The sequence below is a fragment of the Notothenia rossii genome (assembly GCF_949606895.1).
Source record: "Notothenia rossii genome assembly, chromosome: 3".
NCBI lineage: Eukaryota > Metazoa > Chordata > Actinopteri > Perciformes > Nototheniidae > Notothenia > Notothenia rossii.
Genome location: NC_136901.1, coordinates 66,585,434 through 66,606,026, shown reverse-complemented (window position 1 = coordinate 66,606,026; position 20,593 = coordinate 66,585,434). Strand labels below are relative to the sequence as shown.

Genomic DNA, 20,593 nt, shown 5'->3' with positions numbered 1-20,593 from the left:
AATTGTCAAACATGAACGAAGAAGCTGATGAGACCGCTTTGGTTGGCCCCGTGAATGGGACATTTTGTTTTAAAAAACGGACGGATGGAAGCGTCAATAAGAGCACGGTTGTTTGCAAATTATGCAAAAAGGAATTTGCATATCACCGCAGCACATCAAGCCTCAAGTATCACCTCAATGCGAAACATATAGCAGCTAGCGTGGAAGCTAGCGTGGACGTTAGCCCGACTCGGAGTACAAGGACCCACACCCAATTCGCGTTGATCAAACAGTGGCCTATGCAACAGAGAGATTTTATTTTTCATCAGGATATTGGAAGAATAGGAGGGATTGAGGTCAATCACTGGCACATTTTTATTTTATTTTAAATGGTACACTTTATGTTGAACTATTTATTACGTTGTTGGTGCAATTGGCACTTTATGTTGAACTGTTTATTGTTTTGGCCAAGGTTATTGAGAGAGTTGGACTGAAATTGATTAGATTTTTTAAATCAACTGTTGGTAAATCAACAAAGTCTGTTATGGCCTCTGAAGCAACAGAGAGATTTTTTCTAATAATTCTAATTTCTAATTTCCAATGTTCTGAATGTACTTGAAAGTATTGTGTTTTACTTAAAAATAAAGTGTTATAGTTTACAGAAGGTCTACCTACCTATAGGCTACCTGAATCTCTGAAATGTACTATATTCCTAAATATGCTATTGCTACACTTTATGGCAAAAATTGCACTTTTCTGTTGGTCTTGGTTAAGTACCACCTTGAAAAAAATAAACAATGTTTTGTTGCTTAAGCTTATGTATTCAGTCATTATTCAATGGTATACTAAAATCCATGTGAAAAAAATTGCTTCTCACTGTTCTCAGGTCAAATATTTATATGTGATTAAAAATGCGATTAATTTAGATTAATTAATTACAAAGCCTCTAATTAATTAGATTAATTTTTTTAATCGAGTCCCGGCCCTAATATATATACATATGGTTGGTATTTAACAAAAAGGGGTGTTATAGTCTGTGTTGTAGTGTGTGATATTGGTATTTATGGAAACATTTTACACCTTTCCTTCAAGTATTATACGTTTTTGTTACTTGTGGGATACTTAACATGAATAATCACAGTTACTATCCTTTTACTCCATCAGATTTCAAAGAGAAATAGGCTATTGTTATTTTAACTCTACACAGTAATCCATCATCAGCTTTACTTTTTAGATAAGATTTAACTCACAATTAATCATAACAGGCTTCGAAATACATACATGTTTATATATTACCAAGTGGTTTCATGTAAAACCCACACAAGTATCATGCTAAATTAAGCTCTGTTGCTTGGATATCACTCGATCCTGTTATCAGCGTAATATAAAAGTACATAACGATTGATGTGTAACTTAGCATAATTACTAGCTAGCCGTTAGCTGCTAACTGCCGCGGCCGCCTCGTTAATATCAAATCCATCATAACAAATCCAATACATAGACTGTATACATAAAGATCCATTACCATGCTGTCATGAACGTGCGGTGCTGTTACATGTACGCAAATTGACGTGCTTAATGTGAACGAGCCTTTTGGGGGGCGTGGTTAAAGTTGCGCATGCTCTATGAGCGCACATACGGGTACTTCTCAGGCATGACGGGTAATCTGTGACGTTTCGCTCTCTCAAAAGTTGGCCCATTTTATCATCATGCGCCAATGAGCAACTCTCATAGGAATGAATGAGGCCCCGCCTCCCACGCTGTATCCAGTTCTTATTATACATCCATGGTTGAATCGGCCGTGCGTCGGCCATGAAAGGCCAAATAAGGCGTGTCACGGCCGACGGTGCGGGACAGACCAAATTGAGTTTGGGCGACAGGGCACGCTTTTGTCGTCCGACTAACAAAAACGGCCGATTTCGGCCTGGTGTGTCAGGGCCTTTAAGGATGACATGTTGGGTGCAGGGGATGATTTCCCAGTGTAGCTTTCTCCACATTGTCCCTGAACTCATTTAAATATTTTCTCACAGTCCCAGTGAACCTTACCGCAGTCATGCGACACCGACTGTATGATTAACCTGTTAAGGCCCGGACACACCAATCTGACAAAAAAGAACTGACACCGAAGGACCCCGACCGTTGCGTCGCATCGCGTCTCTGCGTTTTGGCCATGTGTCGCACTGGAACACACCGCAAAGACTTCAGCCGACGGCCAAGAAGCATGTGCGAACTGCGCATGCGTGAATGGCAATAACTCTCCTTACCAGCAGGCGGCGGCAGTGTGTATTAGTCATTCAAAAGAGGCAACAACCGGAAGACAGACTGCGTGATAACCGAGAGAAGAAGAACAGACTGCGTGATATAAACAAACAACAAATAGCGTGTGCGTTCCATTTTCACTCTACAACGAGAAGCTCATGGGGCTTTCCCGAACCTCTGTCGAGAGCTGGAGTTAAATGAAATCTCAGATTTGCCTTCTTAATAGTTCCTTTGTGTCCCTCACTTCCGTTTCGCTTCTCATGCACTGATTCGCTAGCTGAACAGCCAATCAGAGTGATTTCTTTTGCAGACTGCCAGCCGATTCAACATTATCGGGCGAAAAGGCGTCGGCACGGTTGAAAAGACCCGACGGTGCGGGACACACCAATCTGAGTAGGGCGTGTCGACGCTCATCGTCGGCCTGACGCCCACCGACGCCGATAATCGGCCTGGTGTGTCCGTGCTTTTAAGCCCCAAACACGTTTTTCAGGTTTCAGGCTTGAAAATGACATGCCCAGAACAAATTACTATATCTTCACTTCTAAAAGGGGTAAATTAATCATATGTTTTCATTGATGCACCTGTGAGTTGGATGTAGAAAAGTCAGAATCAGTATAGATGTTTTTATTTTAAAGTAAATTCAGATTGAACATAGTAATGAACTGTAAATTATAGTCATCCGTCCAAAAAAAAACTATTAGGCCTACTTTTACAGCTGTGTGATTACTTAAAAAACTATGATTTATTTGAATTTATCATAGCACAGAGACAGCTCTGGTTAAAGTCACAAATGACATTCTAATAGCCTCAGACAAAGGACTTGTCTCTATTCTTGTTTTGCTCGATCTCAGTGCTGCATTTGATACAATCAACCATGATATCCTATTGCAAAGACTTGAGCACTTAGTTGGCATACAGGGAACTGCTTTAGGCTGGTTTAGGTCCTATCTATCTGAACGTTCTCAGTTTGTACGTGTCAACGGTGAATCTTCCTCGCAAACCAAAGTTAGCCATGGAGTGCCACAGGGCTCAGTGCTCGGACCTATTTTGTTCACATTATTTATGCTTCCGTTAGGCAATATTATAAAGAATCATTCTGTAAACTTTCATTGTTATGCAGATGATACTCAACTATATTTATCAATCAAGCCTGATGAAATTAACCATCTAAATAAAATTCAAGACTGCCACAAGGACTTAAAAACGTGGATGACCTTACATTTTTTGATGTTAAACACGACCAAAACTGAAGTTATTGTTAAACAAATTATCTAAAGATATACTAACTATGGATGGCATTAATTTGGCCTCCAGTGAGACTGTAAGGAATCTTGGTGTTATATTTGATGAGGATTTATCCTTTAACGCCCACATAAAATCAATTTCAAGGACCGCCTACTTCCATCTACGTAACATTGCAAAAATCAGGCATATCTTGCCTCAAAACGATGCAGAAAAACTAGTCCATGCATTTGTTACTTCAAGGCTGGATTATTGTAACTCCTTATTATCAGGGTGTACCAAGAAGTCAGTCAAGTCGCTTCAGCTGATTCAAAATGCTGCAGCTCGTGTACTAACCAGAGTTAGGAAAAGGGACCACATTACTCCTGTTCTGGCTGCCTTACACTGGCTCCCTATAGAACACAGGATAGAATTTTAAATTATTCTTCTCGCCTACAAGGCCCTTAATGGGCAGGCGCCATCTTACCTCAAAGAACTCATTATACCCTACTGTCCTACTAGGGCATTGTGTTCCAAGAATGCAGGGTTGTTGGTTGTTCCTAGAGTCTCTAAAAGTACCAGAGCCAGAGCCTTTTCTTATCAAGCTCCACTTTTGTGTAATCAGCTTCCAGTTTGTGTTCGGACGGCAGACACCCTATCCGTTTTTAAGAGTGCGCTTAAGACCTTCCTTTTTGATAAAGCTTATAGTTAGGGCTGATTAGATTCAGCCCCTAGTTTTGCTGATATAGGCTTAGTTTGTCGGGGGACATCTTACTTCTTCCTTCTCTCTGTCTATACCTGTGTACTCTCATGTTCCGATTAACCCAGCTTCCCCAAATTTCTTTCTTTTTGGTGTCTATATACGCCGGGATCCGGAGTCATGGATGATCCTACGGTCCTGTGTCATGGATCGCGAATCCTGGATCTTGAGTCGTGGCTGTGGTCCTGGATCATAAGTCCTGGATGGATATCCTCGTGGATTCATCTTCCTATTATACACACATGCATTTCCAAACATTTGGACTACCTATGTTGCAAATGTACTATCTTTTCAATTTACACACGGCATCTATTGCACGTCTGTCCATCCTGGGAGAGGGATCCCTTCTCTGTTGCTCTCCCTGAGGTTTCTCCCATTTTTCCCTTTAAACTGTGGGGTTTTCTATTCATGATGTTATGCCATCCCAGAGAGCCATCACAAATGCTACTACATCCTACTCCAAACAGCAAATCAACCAACGAGGTAAAAGCAGTAGCTTTGCCATGGCAATAGAAACTAGGAACTGTAACACTGCAAGTCCAAAAAGCTATCAAAGACCTGAAAGCCTGGTTACAGATAGGTGGGATGGTAATTGTCGCATTTGCAAGAAAGGTAAGCACTCGCTGAATGAATGTGAAATGTTAAAGCTGCAACCACGTGATGTAAAGGTGCAACTATTGAAGGAAAAAGGCATATGCTAACCAGGGGACACATGAGCAAAGCGTGTAGGAAAAGGAGTACATGCCTACACTGCCAAGGAAGGCACCCCATCATTCTTCACATCGATAAACCAACAGAGAATGAAAACGACCACATGACCAATTGGACTAAACGATCAGTCAGTGGAACTCCTGTCGTTCTGGATAAAGAAGAGGACATCGGGGCTGGAAAAGATGGCAAACTGTCAATAGTACCAGTACAAATAAAAGTTTCCAAAGGCAGCAAAACTATACAAACATATGCCTTTCTTGATCCTGGCAGCACATCAACCTTTTGCACAGAAAATCTTATGCGACGGCTGAATACAACAGGACGGAAGACTACAGTTCTCCTGCAAACAATGGGTCAAAAGAAACCAGTGGATAGCTATGAAATAACTGGACTACAAGTGAGTGATTTGGATGGGAATAACTTTATTGATCTGCAGAAGACATACACACAAACAAAGATACCAGTGACAAAGAGGAACCTTTTCTCTCAAAAGGATCTCAACAGGTGGCATTACTTGAAGGAAATACAACTACAAGAAATTGATGCGGACGTGGAACTCTTAATCGGAGTGGATGTCCCAAAGGCAATGGAGCCCTGGCAAATCATAAATAGCCACGGTAATGGTCCTTATGCTGTAAGAACTCTCATAGGATGGGTCGTCAATGGACCGCTTAGTTCAACTACAGCTGTGGACAGATTTGGAAGACCAGTGGCATCAGTAAACCACATCTCAATTGAACAACTGGAAAAGCTTCTTGTAAATCAGTATCATCATGATTTCCCAGAGAGAGAATATGAGGGAAAACTTTAAATGTCAGCTGAAGAAAGTAAATTCATGCAGCTGGTATCAAGTGCAGCTACTCTGAAGGATAATCACTATTATCTACCTTTGCCACTTCGTAATAGTGATGTCATCATGCCCAATAATCACCATATAGCTGAGCAAAGAGCACATTACCTTGCTAGGAAATTCAAGAAGGATGCTGCTTATGCTGAAGATTACAAGGTTTTCATGGAAGATGTAATCACAAAAGGCTATGCGGAGAAGGTGCCATCAAAGGACCTTCATCCAAATGATGGCAAGGTGTGGTACATAACCCACCATGGGGTGTACCACAAGCGAAAAAAGACACTAAGAGTAGTATTTGATTGTACATCTTCATTCAAAGGAACATCACTCAACAATGAACTCTTACAAGGACCTGACCTAACCAACTCACTTCTTGGCGTTCTGCTGAGGTTTCGCCAGGAACAGTTTGCAATCATGGCAGATATTGAAAGGATGTTCCACCAAGTTCGAGTTCACGAAAAGGACACAAACTTGTTGAGATTTCTATGGCGGCCAAATGGTGACACAAACCAAAGTTTAGAGCAATACCGAATGAAAGTTCATTTGTTTGGTGCCATCTCCTCACCAAGCTGTGCCAATTTTGCCCTGCAAAAGACAGCAGAAGATAATAAGAACAAGAGTGATGCAATTGCAATTGACACCATTAAATCAAACTTTTATGTTGATGACTGCCTGAAATCTGTTGCAAAAGAAGAGCAAGCTATTATCCTCACTAAGAATCTGAGTGAACTATGTGCTAAAGGAGGTTTCAAACTAACGAAATGGATTAGCAATAGCCGTGCTGTCCTGGCTGCTATACCAGATGAACACAAAGCCAAACAGATCAAGGAACTGGACCTGGATAGAGAGAAGCTACCTGTGGAAAGGGCTCTTGGAATTTACTGGAATATTGAAGACGACACATTTGGATTCCAAATTGCAATAAAAAACAGGACCCTTACCCGACGAGCTGTGCTCTCTACTGTCAGTTCAGTATATGACCCCGTTAGGTCTTGCTGCCCCCTTTGTACTAAAGGCAAAACAAGTTCTCCAAAGTCTTTGTCAGGCTAAGTGTGGATGGGATATAACAATCCCTGGTCAGTTCTCCAAACCATATGAAAAATGGCTGACTGAGTTGGAACAATTAAAACATTTGCAGGTTAACAGATGCTTCAAACCTGAGGATTTTGGCATGGACTATTTTGGACCGTTTGAGATGAAGCGAGGTCGGACTAATGTGAAACGATGGGGTGTAATCTTCACATGCCTTACTAGCCATGCAATCCACCTTGAAGTGGCTAGTAGTTTGGACACAAACTCCTGCATCAATGCAATACGGAGATTCTTATGTCGTAGAGGTACTGTGAAAACCATCAGATCTGATCAAGGTACACATTTCATTGGTGCGCAAAAGGAGCTTGAACAATCATTAAAGGAACTAAACCACGACAAAATCCAAAGCAACCTTCTCCAAGAAGGGATCGAGTGGATATTCAACCCAGCAGCAGGCCCTCACCACGGAGGCGTATGGGAGCGACTCATCAAGTCACTAAAAAAGATTCTGAGCTCTGTGGTAAGAGAACAAATCATGGATGATGAGGCATTGCAAACAGCCTTATGTGAAGTGGAAGCTATAATGAATGATAGACCCATCACAACCATAACAAATGACTTGAATGATGTGGAGTCTTCAACACATAATCATCTGCTTCTGCTCAAAACTAATCCTGTTATGCCACCTGGACTCTTCGTGAAGGAGGACCTGTACTCAAGAAGAAAATGGAGACAGGTACAATATCTGGCTGATCTTTTCTGGAAGAGATGGGTCAGAGAATATCTTCCAACAATGCAACAGCGAAATAAATGGAATAAGATCAGAAGGAACTTTCTTCCTGGAGATCTCGTTGTTATTGTGGACGATTCGGCTCGCAGAAACTCCTGGGTGCTAGGACGGATTCTGAAGACCCTGCCAGGAAGAAAAGGGCTTGTCCGAAGTGTTCTAGTTAAAACAAAAACAAGTGTTTTACAGAGGCCTGTCAACAAACTCTGTTTGCTCCTGGAAGCTGGAGATTAAGTGGACTACTACTACTGTCTGAAGCTAGAAAAATCGATTTTTTATTTTTTATGAACTCAAGATGAATCTCATCTATGAACTCTGACAAGAAGAAAATTAATATATTTGTTTTGAATATTGGCTCTATTTATTATTTGTTGTAATTGCTATATTCTATGCAATTAGGGGCTGGAATGTTAGAGCCATTTTCTGTGTTGACAATGAGTGTATTATTTTCTTATTAATTTAGATCTTAATATATTCTTTCCATTTATGTATTAGTACCGAATTAAATATTCGGTGAAAAATCTTGATTTACTGTGAGCCACACCTGTGATATAAGGAAGGGGTGGGACTGAGCGTGAGGAGGAAATTGTCTCCAGCAATGAACGGGGAATCGGGACAGTCTTTGACCTCACGTTATACTGATAATCTTGTTTATTTTGTTTGTTTAAATATATGGAAGCAAATAAATCGACCAAGGAAGGCAAAAAAATCAGCGCCTACAGAGCTTTATTTGGATGGTTTTTAACGTGCGAGTCAAGAAGCGGATCCCTGTTGACGTGGCACAGTTTTTAGATATCCCACAAGAATGGGCCACGACAAGTACTGTGTATCAAGATTGATGCAAAACAAGTGAAATTTGACCTTTTTTAGAGAGGTTTAGAAAAAACAAAACCCACCTCTGGGGTCATTTGGGTATATTTGCCATATCTCTGGAACCTGTTGAGGTCTCCATATTAAGTTGAATAATTAAAACGAAAGTTAATATAATCAAATATAATAAAATAATAATCAAATATAATCAAATATATTCTTGTATAACCCACAATGAAAATGCATTATATTTCATGTTCTATAATCACAGTATTTACAAACACAAGGGCTTTTGTAAATTGAGTTTAAGGCCTATTATAGTTTATCACTATGGGTGTCACTGTTTAAAGAGGGGAGACAGTTGTCTTCACTCACAAGCTGTGCACAGCAGACCCCTGACTCAATAGCCGCGTTCACACCAAGTACTTTGCCGTACTTAGTTCCCCGATGGAACTAAGAGCCGATCGCGTTCACACCGGAATAAGTTCCCTGAGGGAAGATTACGCAAATGAGACGCTGACGTCACTTCGTCTTCTTCTGCTTTGGGTTTACTGGCAGGCCGCAAACAACTTCACGGCGTATACTGCCACCCGAAGTCCCCGGCAGGAAGTCCCCGGAGTTGGGGACTGGCTTCAGTAGAAGCTGCTGGGACTCCCAGCAGCTTCTACTGGCTCAGCTACAGAAACCATTCAAATATCAAACTATTCAGCCTGTTCAGTAATCGATGGGAAACTTTCGACTTTTTCAAAATATTTCATACTTTTTGAAATATTCAGCTTTTTAAACTATTTTTTTAACATGGAAGTCAATGGGAGGAACCTTCAAATCCTCTTTTACCTAGATCTTGCGCCAAATGCTTCTTCTTCCACATACTTTCAGCTAGAGACTTAATTCCAACTTTGAAATGATCACAAGACCTTCAGCTATTCAATTCTTATTGAAATGTTTGATATCTTTTACACTTTTTGAGATATTTAACTTAGTTTGGAGCTTGGTAAAGAGGCTTTCTTCAGATTTTAACATTAGTGTCTATTGAGCAGCTCGTTAAGTCTAGAGTGCTTTGGTCTCAAAACAGAGTGGAGGACAGCTTGAAATAATTCCAAAACTACATTCCTGAGACATAATTTTTCATGAAAAATGTAGGAAAATCTCTCCTAGATTGGAAAATAAAACATGCCTCTTAAGGGCATGAAGAGACAAAAACTTATAAAAAAATCCACCTACTCCCATGTAAACAATTTCCGGATCTTTCTTCAGAACAGAGAGAAGTACACTTTAGACAAACTGCTCCCATCTTCACATTTACAACACAAAACCCAAAAAACAACATCAGTTCATTGAGGTTCCCTGATGCTCCTGGTCTGTTAATTTTTTGATAGGAGCCATAGCTTTTGAACAGGTGGCCAAATTGTCAGATATAATCCTCAATGCATTCTTAATGGGACTCTGCTGCAGCTGGTAACCATCGTGTTGCTGGGCAAATTGAAACCTTTGATCTCTGGGCTCAGACAGGTGTTGTGATTATTTGTTATGATTAGGTGCTCAGCACAGAAAAAAACACTGACAAACACACTGGACTTTAACAGACTGTCTCAGCCTATTATTTTCTGTCTGATGCAGACTTCATACTGACTTCAAGATGTTCCACATATTTTATACATTATTGGTGACGTATGGTTTTAGTCGAAAAGTTTGCAGTCAAAATATTCTGCTGCTTTCCCAAGCCTTTTTACTTTCTTTTCTCATCTTAATACAAATTCATTGACTACTACTTACATCTGATATTTAACTCCTTCAGCCTACTTTCAGCTGCAGAAACCATTCAACTATTACATTATTCAGCTATTTCAGGACAATGAGGCTATAAATGTTGTTGTTTATACCTTTTTTAAACCTTTTCTTTTAAATATTAAGCTTCTTCACTATTTTTCCTACTCTTCCAGTTTCACATTTCACTTTCAAGTTTTGAACAAAGTCATTGCAATGCATTTGAGCTGTAACAATTTGATTCAAATCATTTCACTTTTCTGCATTTTCAGCTAAATTCAGCCACAAATGTTCACAGTTAACAGTATTCGCACGCATTTTCTGCAGGAAATGCATTTTCTAGTTACCCTTTTGTTTCGTTTAGCTAAAAACGGTTAATATTGTCTGATAGCTGAGTTTCTTCCCGTTAACGACTCAGTGAAAACAAAAGCTTTGTCCACAAAAATAACTAAAGGCTGCACGAGGGAGGGAGTGAGTTCAGTGTGTCCTGTGGCCGCAGGAATTTGGAGTTACTGTAAAGCAAACGCCTGTGCGTACAGCATGTTTGTTCTGTTTACAGGGGAATTTTAACATACATAAGGGTAATATTCAATAGTCAGCTATTTCAAATGAAAGTGCTGTATTCTCATAGTAAGTAATACAAAAATAATCATACTGCATATACAAACATACATGAATGAAAAAAAAGTACAAAAATAGTCGTTATTGAGAGAAAGCCCATTTCAGACTCAGACATTTTTTTGTATTACTTGATTAATGTTTGATACATTTTTGTATAAAACTCAGTTTAATGATGCAGCTAGTAAAGGCGGGGCTCATTTTACTATACTGCTGGACGGCCATATTTTATCATAATTAAAAAAGGTTTAATCTGGAACTTGTACAATCAAACTAATTTAGTAAATAAAAGTACAATATTTAGTTCTGAAAATTTGTGGAGTGGAAGTATATGGAAGAGTCAAATGGTAAATACAAAAAAACATGTTTACATGCTTTAATGTTCAGAAAGCTATTTATTGTTCTCATACTGCCTGTGCTGTAGGACCTCTTTTCACCCTCTGGTGAACCGCCGCGAGATGTCCCGCCCCTTAGCCTATAATGTAAAATGTGTTGGAGCACCAGCCAATAGAAGTGCAAGTGTTACATAGTTATGTTACTATGTTACAGAAGTAAACAAAGGAGTCCAATGGATATATTTCGGGCAGAAGGGGGGTTGGGGGAGAAAGTCAGGGATTTTAGCCTTTGCAGACCATTTATATGCACAAAAAACTATTTAACACACTACAGGGAAGGGAAAACCCCCCCAAAAAAATAGTACCTCAACATTGTACTTGTAATTAACTTACTTTCTTTGGCCACTGGTTAGATTGATACTGAGTATAGTTTTAGTAGTTGCTTCCATTATTTGTATGCTAAACTCAGCGAATAAACTCCCAACTTGCACATTAGAACAGTATTCATCTTCTGATTTAACTCTCGACCAGAAAGCAGAACATCTCGAACCCTTCCTTTATAATACAGAGCAGTTTAACCCTCACAAGCTAGCTTGTCACATTTGGAAAACACAGAGAGCGCCTGTGGCTTCTATTATTGGTCACATGATCCCGGGTTATTTGTCCCCGGAGGATCTCGCTCCACAGGACTATAAATCCCTCCCTGGTGCCTACAACATACTGTAGCTAGTAAAAATAGGCTTTATCTTTCCCTTTCAAAACATATTCATGGCTTCAAAATCCCGTCACAACCTTTAAATATCTCTTACATGTACTAACCATTACTCTAAGTTCCATCTATTTTGGGAATACCAATTTGTATCTTTTAAATCAATGGGGTTATGTTAGATAAAGGCTTGTGTTTGACCTCACACAGGCTCAGTGGTTTTGATTTTAATTCTTTGTTTGCAGCATCTCGCCACGTAAATCCAGCCTTTCAACACTCACTCTCAGTAAAATATGTCTGTGTGATTCTGCATGTGTCTACAACAATAACATGTGACATCTGGTTCTGTGCGGAGTTGGCTTTTCCCGTTCTCTGCAATGTAACACTGTTTATACAGCTGTGTAAGACATCACGCAGGAGGAGGATAGCCGTAGCGCATATGTTTTTCAGCTTTTGTGACAGTGTTTGTTCTAATTGTCTCCATGCTTTTCCTCATATTTATCATTCTTTCGCCTCCCCTCTCTATCTCCCATCCATCCATCTCCTCCGTCTCTGTCTGCCTCCCTCTCAGACCTCGCTGATAACCTGGCTATGGAGGACTTCACCTTCCAGGAGCAGCTGCTGACCCCCGGCCTGGCCTCAGCCGGGGTCGGGGGGGCCTCCTCACCTGCGGCTCCGCTGTGGAGGGGCTCCCTGATCCCCGCCTTCCCCGTGACGCTCCTCCTGCTCCATCACCACTGACCAGTGCACTCACACCACCTCTTAGGATTCAATGCAAACTGTGGAACGGGAACTTTTTTAAATTCTGGTTCCCATTGTAAAAGTCCATCAAAGGAAGCATGAACGAAATGCTGCATTTTTATTTATTTATTTTAACAATTCATTCCAAATGTCCTCAACAAGCCTCTTAAAGCACACCACATAAACCCAAGGCACTGTGTAAATAACTAACTCACCCTCGGGTTCACTCCCACTACAGTTATGACAACTTTTGGTCCCTCTTGTCTCAGCTCCTCATTCAGATTTGTCATAGAGCTGCAATTGAGGAGCTACTTTGGAGAAGAGACACACAACAGACTTTGAAAAAACACAAGCCCTAATGGAATAAGTAGGGAAGAAGAAGAACACTTTGCTACTCTCTTCCATGCTGGGGGTCTGTGAAATTTAAACTGAGCTTTAACCCTTATTTAAACATGCACTGTACCTTAAGATGCGCTGTTTCTACTTAAATCTCAATGTGTCCTTGTAATAGCTAAATTATTTCAGACTGATTTCCTCACACACTCTCACTGTCAGTGTTTGCTTTGTTTTGTAACGCTGATGATTTTATACAGTAACAGCACCATCATAAAAGTAACTCAACATAAGAGCTTACATCTCCCAATCAGCCTGCAACTGTACAGATGTTTGTTTCTCTGTGTTGGTGCCATGTTTACAACAATGATATGTTCATTTTAAATAGTGGCATATTTGACAGATGTGTGATTTGTGGACTTGATTGTGACGCACTGCTGCAAATTTCTAGCTTATTCTTTAGCATTGTGGGTAAAGCGAGGAGTAATGTGAAATATAAATATGTGTAAATTAATTTTGTAATACTGTCATTGAGTTCATACATTCAAAACATTTGGAAATTGTGTTTAATGATTTCGTCTTCCATGTTTTGTTGCAACCAAAAGTCCTTATCTTGATTTTGTATTTGTTTTATATGATGATGATGTTGCAAAAAGGCACACAATAAAAATGTAAATGTATCCTAAACATTCTCAAATGACTTGAGTAAGCAGACGTGTGAGTGATGCTACATCCTTAGCATATAGCACAGCTGTAACTACAGTAGGGCTGGACAAATAATTGGCATATTATCAAAAACAAATATTAATAACAGAATCCAAGAAAAAAGGCAAAATATGTGTCCATTCTGAATGAAGTGTTGTGTGCTCCAGAAATATGAAAATCGTTGCAAAAAATTATCATCCCATCCAGCATTTCGAAACATATTAAAATGGTATTTCCTGTTTAAATAAATTCTCAACTGCATGGTTGCGGTCGTTTTGCTTAGGAACCTTCCTGTCACTACCCGATCTGCCCCCCCGCCCGATCTGCACTGCGCATGTGCGAGATGGTCCGCCATATTGGACAACTACATACGGCAACTCTAATAGGACACTTGACACAGTGGCGTTTGGCAAAGCAGAAAAAGAACACTAAAAAAACCGAGAGAGATAAGTTATTGTTATTACAACGTGACTACTTCACAAATATTTAACAACTCTTTTTATTGGGTTATTTTATTTGGGGTTAAGTACATTGTCAGAATAAGTGAGAACTGGATTTAACTTCTAATGATAGCTGTCTAACAGAAGTTAAATCCATTTCATAAAGCATAAAACAACAGCATCAGAGCACGGTGCAGAGTCTCTAGATGAGTTTACAGTAGTCCTTCGTTCTTATTTTACATCCATGTTGTAGTCCGCTGTATAGAAAAGTGTAGTTTCCATAGTTTCCCCACAGCAGCAGACGCACATTTATGACGTCCGCTGGTGCATGTGTTACTGATAACACTAACGACGGCTCTGTTCCATTCGGTTGCGTCAGTGAGCATGCAGAGTACCGCGAACACATGAACTGAATGCAGCCCTAATGAACGTGATTAGTCACACCTGTGTTTGTTACCAGAGACGGCTGCCATGAACCGACCTGTGATTACCGTTGGATCAAAATGAATGCCCAGTAATAGGTTGTTTTTCTTTTTTTCAGTTAAATGATGATGGGGAAAGTCCAATGTAATAAACTAAACATGTTTTTGGTTCTGTGTTTTTTTGTTGTGTCTGCATAAGTTTTTCTTTATTGATGTGTCTAGTAAGAGCCGTGATGGGGGCATGGCGGCTTGGCTTGCAGGCCCAGAATGTAATTGATGTGTGTTGTGTTGACATTCTACTTCAATAGTCTAAACTACTCATATTAAAATGAATATTGATTGGCAGTTTCAAGGAAGCCTATCTCCCAGAATGTTAAGACTGAACTTAATACACCTGTAAATTATGTTTTAAATCTTAATATTAACAGATAATATTATTCATGAATCAGCAAAAAGCCGGCTTTGAAAAAAATCCTTTCTTTACAAAAGCAAGTTTATCTACGGTCAGACTTTAATTCAAATATTGCTAAATCCTGATTGGTGTGACTTCACCTTCTTTGAAAAGAGCCCCACCCACTTACAACCAGTGTAAAGACCACTGACAGAAACAGGACGATCAGGAATCTGTCATTTAAAATAAGCAAAACTTAAATGTGTTTTCATGTCCTTTAACCTTAGACATGGAGGAGAGGAGCCACACCTGACTACACCCATTATTACAGGAGGGTGTGGTCTTCTGCTTCTTTACTTGTGACCATACCCTAAGCCGATGTAGTGCTGAGTTCTGAACTGCAAATGGCATTACAGTCAGGATTTTCACCCAGAGCGTGGAGTCTTTTGGGTTGTTTATTTTTCTCTTGCCTAACAGGTCAAACAGAGATATGGCGAGGTCATGTCAAGGTTCTTACTTTGCAGCAACAAAGTATCAATCAATATCATGAACAAACACAGGCATCTAAGTAACACATCAGCAAATGTCAGGTTTTGCTGTCAGTTCCTCAGAATCAAAGAGTGGAGAATACTTCCTAGACTTTGCACAGCTTTCAGCAATCAGGCAGTGATCCATTGGACAAACAACAGATGCCTGTTTGTACACCAACAGTGGCCACAGTTCACCAAATTGAAACGCAACAGGTTTTGTTTAAGGGGAATGACGTCGACTTATTCCAAAGTGGAAAAACTCTATTATGCTTTCTGTTTAGGCATATGACCCACAGTTACAGTATTTGGAAAAGGCAGAACCTGCAACACTTGCCAGTTAGTTTTTTGTTCTGCTAGTTTTTATCATTCAGTTTCCTTTTTTTGCTTTCCTCTATGGGGTTTTCTGTCCACATTTTTTGATAACAGGATGTTCAAATTAGAAAGCCCAATCATTTTAAGATAAAACAACCATTATTGCAACTACTTATCCTATAGGCATAAACATCATGAGGGGTGTCTTTGCTAACAAAAACATACCTATTAAAGACTATACTATGTACAATTTTAATTTTAATATAAAATCTTTCTTATTATTTTCTAAGGCAACAATCTTTAGTTACAAGACAAATGAGACAAACCCTTTTACGCGATAATGTAAGAAAAACATTTTTTTTTTTAATTGTACGTGTAGGGGTTTTACGTTAGCATTGTGCTAGACCTTTGAATCGCCATACACATCTCGGATGCATGGCAAAACTGTTGTTCTTAACATTATAATATGAAATCAAACCGTAACTGTAATCAGCAGCAGCCTATATTCATATATTTTTTATTGTGAATAGAGAAAATAAAAACGTACTTATAAAGGTACAATTCTGCAAACCACAGGTATCTTGTTCAGTTTAGTTTTTTTATTACAAGGGATTGATGTTGACAAAACAAACAAGAGGAACACATTGACCAATCAAGGCTCTAAAGCGGGATTAAGAATGGTGACATCATCTACCTACATAGCTAGCTAGCAAATTATTTTGCGGACAGAAAAATGTGACAGTAAAATGGGGAACAGCGTTGATGAGCTTGATGCACTTGTTGCGTTAATACGAATGAAAGAAATACGTTTTAACTATATATTTTTATATTTTGGGAAGAAAAACGATTTAGTTTTATTGTAACTGATTGAACTGAACGGAATAGAAACTGCATGCTTTGAAGGAAAGTGACGCAACAAGTTTCCCTGTTTTGTTGAAGGACATTTTGGAAAATGCATGTGTTCAGAGGTGACAGTCGGTAAGCTAAGTTGTTAAAGAAACCAAAAATATAAAATTAGATCACAAAAAAAACATCTGGAACACCCTTGAATGTTACATATTGACATATTGAGCCATTTTGGGTGGAATTTCCGTTTAACTGCAAGGAAAAAATATTAGTGAGAAAATTGATGGCAGGCTGTAGGGGTTATGAATAGGACATGATGTTGCAAGTCTATATGTTACTTTATGTGCATTTCACCCTCTGATCCACTTCAAAGCCCTTCACGAATCATATAATTTATGTTCCTTTGGAGTGTGCTGGTAGTTCTCCAAAGCCTCAAAGCAGCATGTGTTATTCTCTGGATCTGTATTTCTCACTCCTAGAAGATGATGAAGCATTCTGGGCATAAGACGTGCTCTCTGCATCTCTCTCAGTGGGGTTCCTACATTAAACCACATTAGTTTTCCCCCTGGAGTCACTTTAGCCAGGTAGCAGACGCCGCCCGCAGCTCCACAATGAGGTTCATTAGTCCTAATTGTTTGTTTTTTGTCTCCTTCCTTAAAGCCTGTCTACTTTCTTAACAAGGTCAATCACTCACAGCTCCTCACATAACACACCTGTCACTACAAACACACTTCAACATTTCTGTGTCCCGGCGCTCGGCTGTAACTTTTCACACCCACGCATCCTCTGCTCCCGAGATCCAGATAAAAACGCCATTGTTATCCAGCTGTGCTTTTCTCTCCTTGACTGGATTGCTGCCTTTAACATGGAAAAGAGAGGCTGATCATTAGGAGATGAGCAAACGCTGGCCGCAGAGAGAGCAGCAGCTCACCCAGAATGAGTTGGGGGGGGGAGGGGGGATGCTAATACTCTGAATGCTAATACAAGGCTGGAGAAAGGGCAAACAGGCCTATTGAAATGCAGAGTTCACATGTTTTCTTAGGGTAATATTGGGGCAATGTTGGAACGGCAAGCATTATGGGAGTGAAAGGTCAATCTGATGTTAGTCAGCAGGAACAGTGAGAATAGCTGACTATCAGGAATTGTTGCATTTTCTGCCTGAGTGATTGACTCCCTATGAATATGTATTTCATGGCCAAACAAAGATGTTTGGGCTTGGGTACCTTGACAAGCCGGACAGTTCACCAAGCCTAGCATATGAATTAAAATAACAATAATATTCAGGTGCTTAAGTGCATCTGCTCCCCAGTCCAGTGCCGTTTTCTCTTTTTTTTACCAAGCTGGATGGAATTCCTCTGCCAGAGAGAAAAGCCTGAGACATGTCACGTCGTTCAAAGCTCATTCACGTCTAATTACCATGGCACTGGACCATTTTCTTACCTTTGGTTGGCCCATTGAGGGGAGCGCCGGGCCCACGCTCTCCCATGCACACAGCTCCAGCATCCTCCTCCTCCTGCTCCTCAGAAACCCCTGGCTTCCCCTGCAGCAGCCGCAGTCACACAGAATGAATGGAGCCGCCTGAGGAATGTGGACACAAAAGGAGGAATGTCATTCTGCTGAGTGCTAACCCCCAAACCAATGGACGTGCGCACGCACGCACACACACACGCACACACACACACACACACACACACACACACACACACACACACACACACACACACACACACACACACACACACACACACACACACACACACACACACACACACACACACACACACACACACACACACACACACACACACACACACACACACACACACACACACACACACATACAGAACCCCACAAGTCCAGGCATGTTTAAACGCAGGGGGTAAAAAGTGTTATTATGGCTTCTTTTTTTTTAATTAGGGGATTTACGTACAAGACATTTGCACAGTCCCTTGAGACTGAGTCAGAAAAGATTTCTAAAATGTTGCATTTCCTGTTGATTACGATTGACCAGAGGACACAGGAATGGATGAGTTCTAAATTTGTTTTAAAATTACATTGATTGTCCTATCAGATAAGCTTCAATTACTTTTTTTCCAGTGTTACAAGAACAAACAAGCAGCAATGAGGGCAAGGGTCATGGACAGAAAACAGCATGACGGCAGATTTAACAAACTGCTCCTGAGAACAGGGGAAAATAAAACACTGGTGCAAAAACACAAGAGAAATATGAGTGAAGGAGACAAGAGATATTCTCAGACTAGGACATGGGGAACTTTTAATTATCTGTTGAACAGATGGTCATTTGAAAAAGTAACATTTTCAGGAGAACACATGCAGACACACAGGATGAAATTATTCAGCCAGATGAAGCGAATTGTTACAGTTGTTTCTATTTGTCTCTAAGTGTGTACGCTGATGCTTTCACACCAGCTAAGAAGTACTCAGCAGAGGTTTGGAGAGACTAGAATTATTTAAAATGCAATGGAGGGATGCTCACGTGGCTTATGTGTCAAAAAAATAAATACATTGCCCATTATCTCCCAGTGATCGTCCTGGGGTTTATACGGTGGCCGACAGGGGTAAACGTGTTACAACGGCCCAAAACACTTATATTAGGAGAAACGCACTGCAATTTCAAAAACGATTAAAATATCAAAACACAAATGTGACAAAACACATGAAAATGAAGAAACATATTCACCAACTTGAGAACACATGCTCAGCATTTAGTAAATATTCACCAACTTGAAGGAACATGCGCAAACTAAAAGCGCTGCTAGACAAAGCGCTGCATAGACAAAGCGCTGCAAATACAAAACGCTGTAAATGCAAAACGCTGACACTCAAAAGTAATGCACACAGCTGGGACCAGAGCATTTGTTGACATTCAGGAGTTATAAAGATGGCCAACTGTCAACTTTGCTGTAAACTCACCTAAAATGTAAGTTTCATGGCTTATTTCAACAATGTATGATTCCTTTTGATATAATTGCAGATCTGATGTAGGCTAGCTAGCGAATGTAGCTAACCTGGTCATTTGTGATATAGGCCTACTGAAAAAAAACGTATAATTATTGAAAAAACTAACTCTGCAATATTGACAGTTGGCCAACTTTGTAATCCATCAACAAGTGCTCCATTCCCAGCTGTGTGCATCAATGTGTGTATCACGTTTCCGTTGTGTTTGAGCTTTATGCAGCGCTTTAAGTAAATGCTGCTCATGTATTATACATTTGATAATTCTTACAATGTCATTGTCATCTCAATCCAATTGTACAGCTCCCAGCAGACTGTTTACTGTGGTTTACAACACTGGCCGCACTATATGACAGGCAGCTGCATGTTGGTCTGACCCGTGTTTATGTAAGGACCGGGCCTGTAATTTTGCCTCCATGGTTACTGTTAATATCAGCCAGCTTTTTAATCCCAGGCTTTTAAACAAACCAAGATGTATCGGATCATAAATGCTTAGCAGAAATAACACATTTTTTCGAAATAAGGTCTTTTGCTCTGATGTTATGTAAATTAGTTTCATGCAATAAAAACATTTGGCGAGCAGTTTTTCGAATACATAATGGCTTGTTGTTGAATTTCTCATCACGGACAACCTTCAATTACACAATTAAGTGGTTTTCAACCCTCTAATGATCTTTGGGGTACTTCCAAAGGGGGGCTATAGGGAAAACAGTTTATCACCATTATTATCACTTATTTAACATTAGGACAGACCTTCAGTTCAAAGGATTGTTATCTCTGTGGTTATCTCCTGTCTGACAGTAAAAACAGATAAGAATGCCCTCTCAAACACAGGACAGATGGGGGTCTGCAGTAAAAGAGATTTGTGATTTTGAGGACTTTTGGGTACCTGGTGTTTCCTTTCCTTATGTCATGTGGTCCAACAATAAGCCTTCATGCCACAGAGTAGCTCCACTCCTGCTTTTTCAAGACTGGTTTCCACCAGTCTAGACATTATAGAAAGGGGGGAAAAGAGAGAGGGATCCAGAGGGTTTGAAGTCCCTGCTTCATGCTCCACCCCTG

The 20,593-nt window shown here is 40.1% G+C and overlaps 1 protein-coding gene and 1 long non-coding RNA gene across 4 annotated transcripts in view; one reads left to right on the top strand and one right to left on the bottom strand.

The window, feature by feature from the left end:
- Positions 1-14,644, top strand: part of gpc3 (glypican 3) — a 172,764-nt gene extending 158,120 nt beyond the window's left edge. For all 3 annotated transcript variants that reach the window (XM_079670943.1, XM_079670944.1, XM_079670945.1), the window contains exon 8: positions 12,407-14,644. In XM_079670943.1, coding sequence (XP_079527069.1) covers positions 12,407-12,576 — 170 coding nt within the window. In that variant the 3' untranslated portion in view covers positions 12,577-14,644. The remainder of the gene's footprint in view (positions 1-12,406) is intronic.
- Positions 14,645-16,313: 1,669 nt separating this feature from the next.
- On the bottom strand, positions 16,314-20,551 carry LOC307031739. Its single transcript, XR_013806065.1, has 3 exons — positions 20,421-20,551; positions 17,996-18,133; positions 16,314-17,413 (listed from the first exon to the last, which is right to left on the bottom strand). It is a non-coding gene; the product is annotated as an uncharacterized lncRNA (long non-coding RNA).
- Positions 20,552-20,593: the final 42 nt, after the last annotated feature.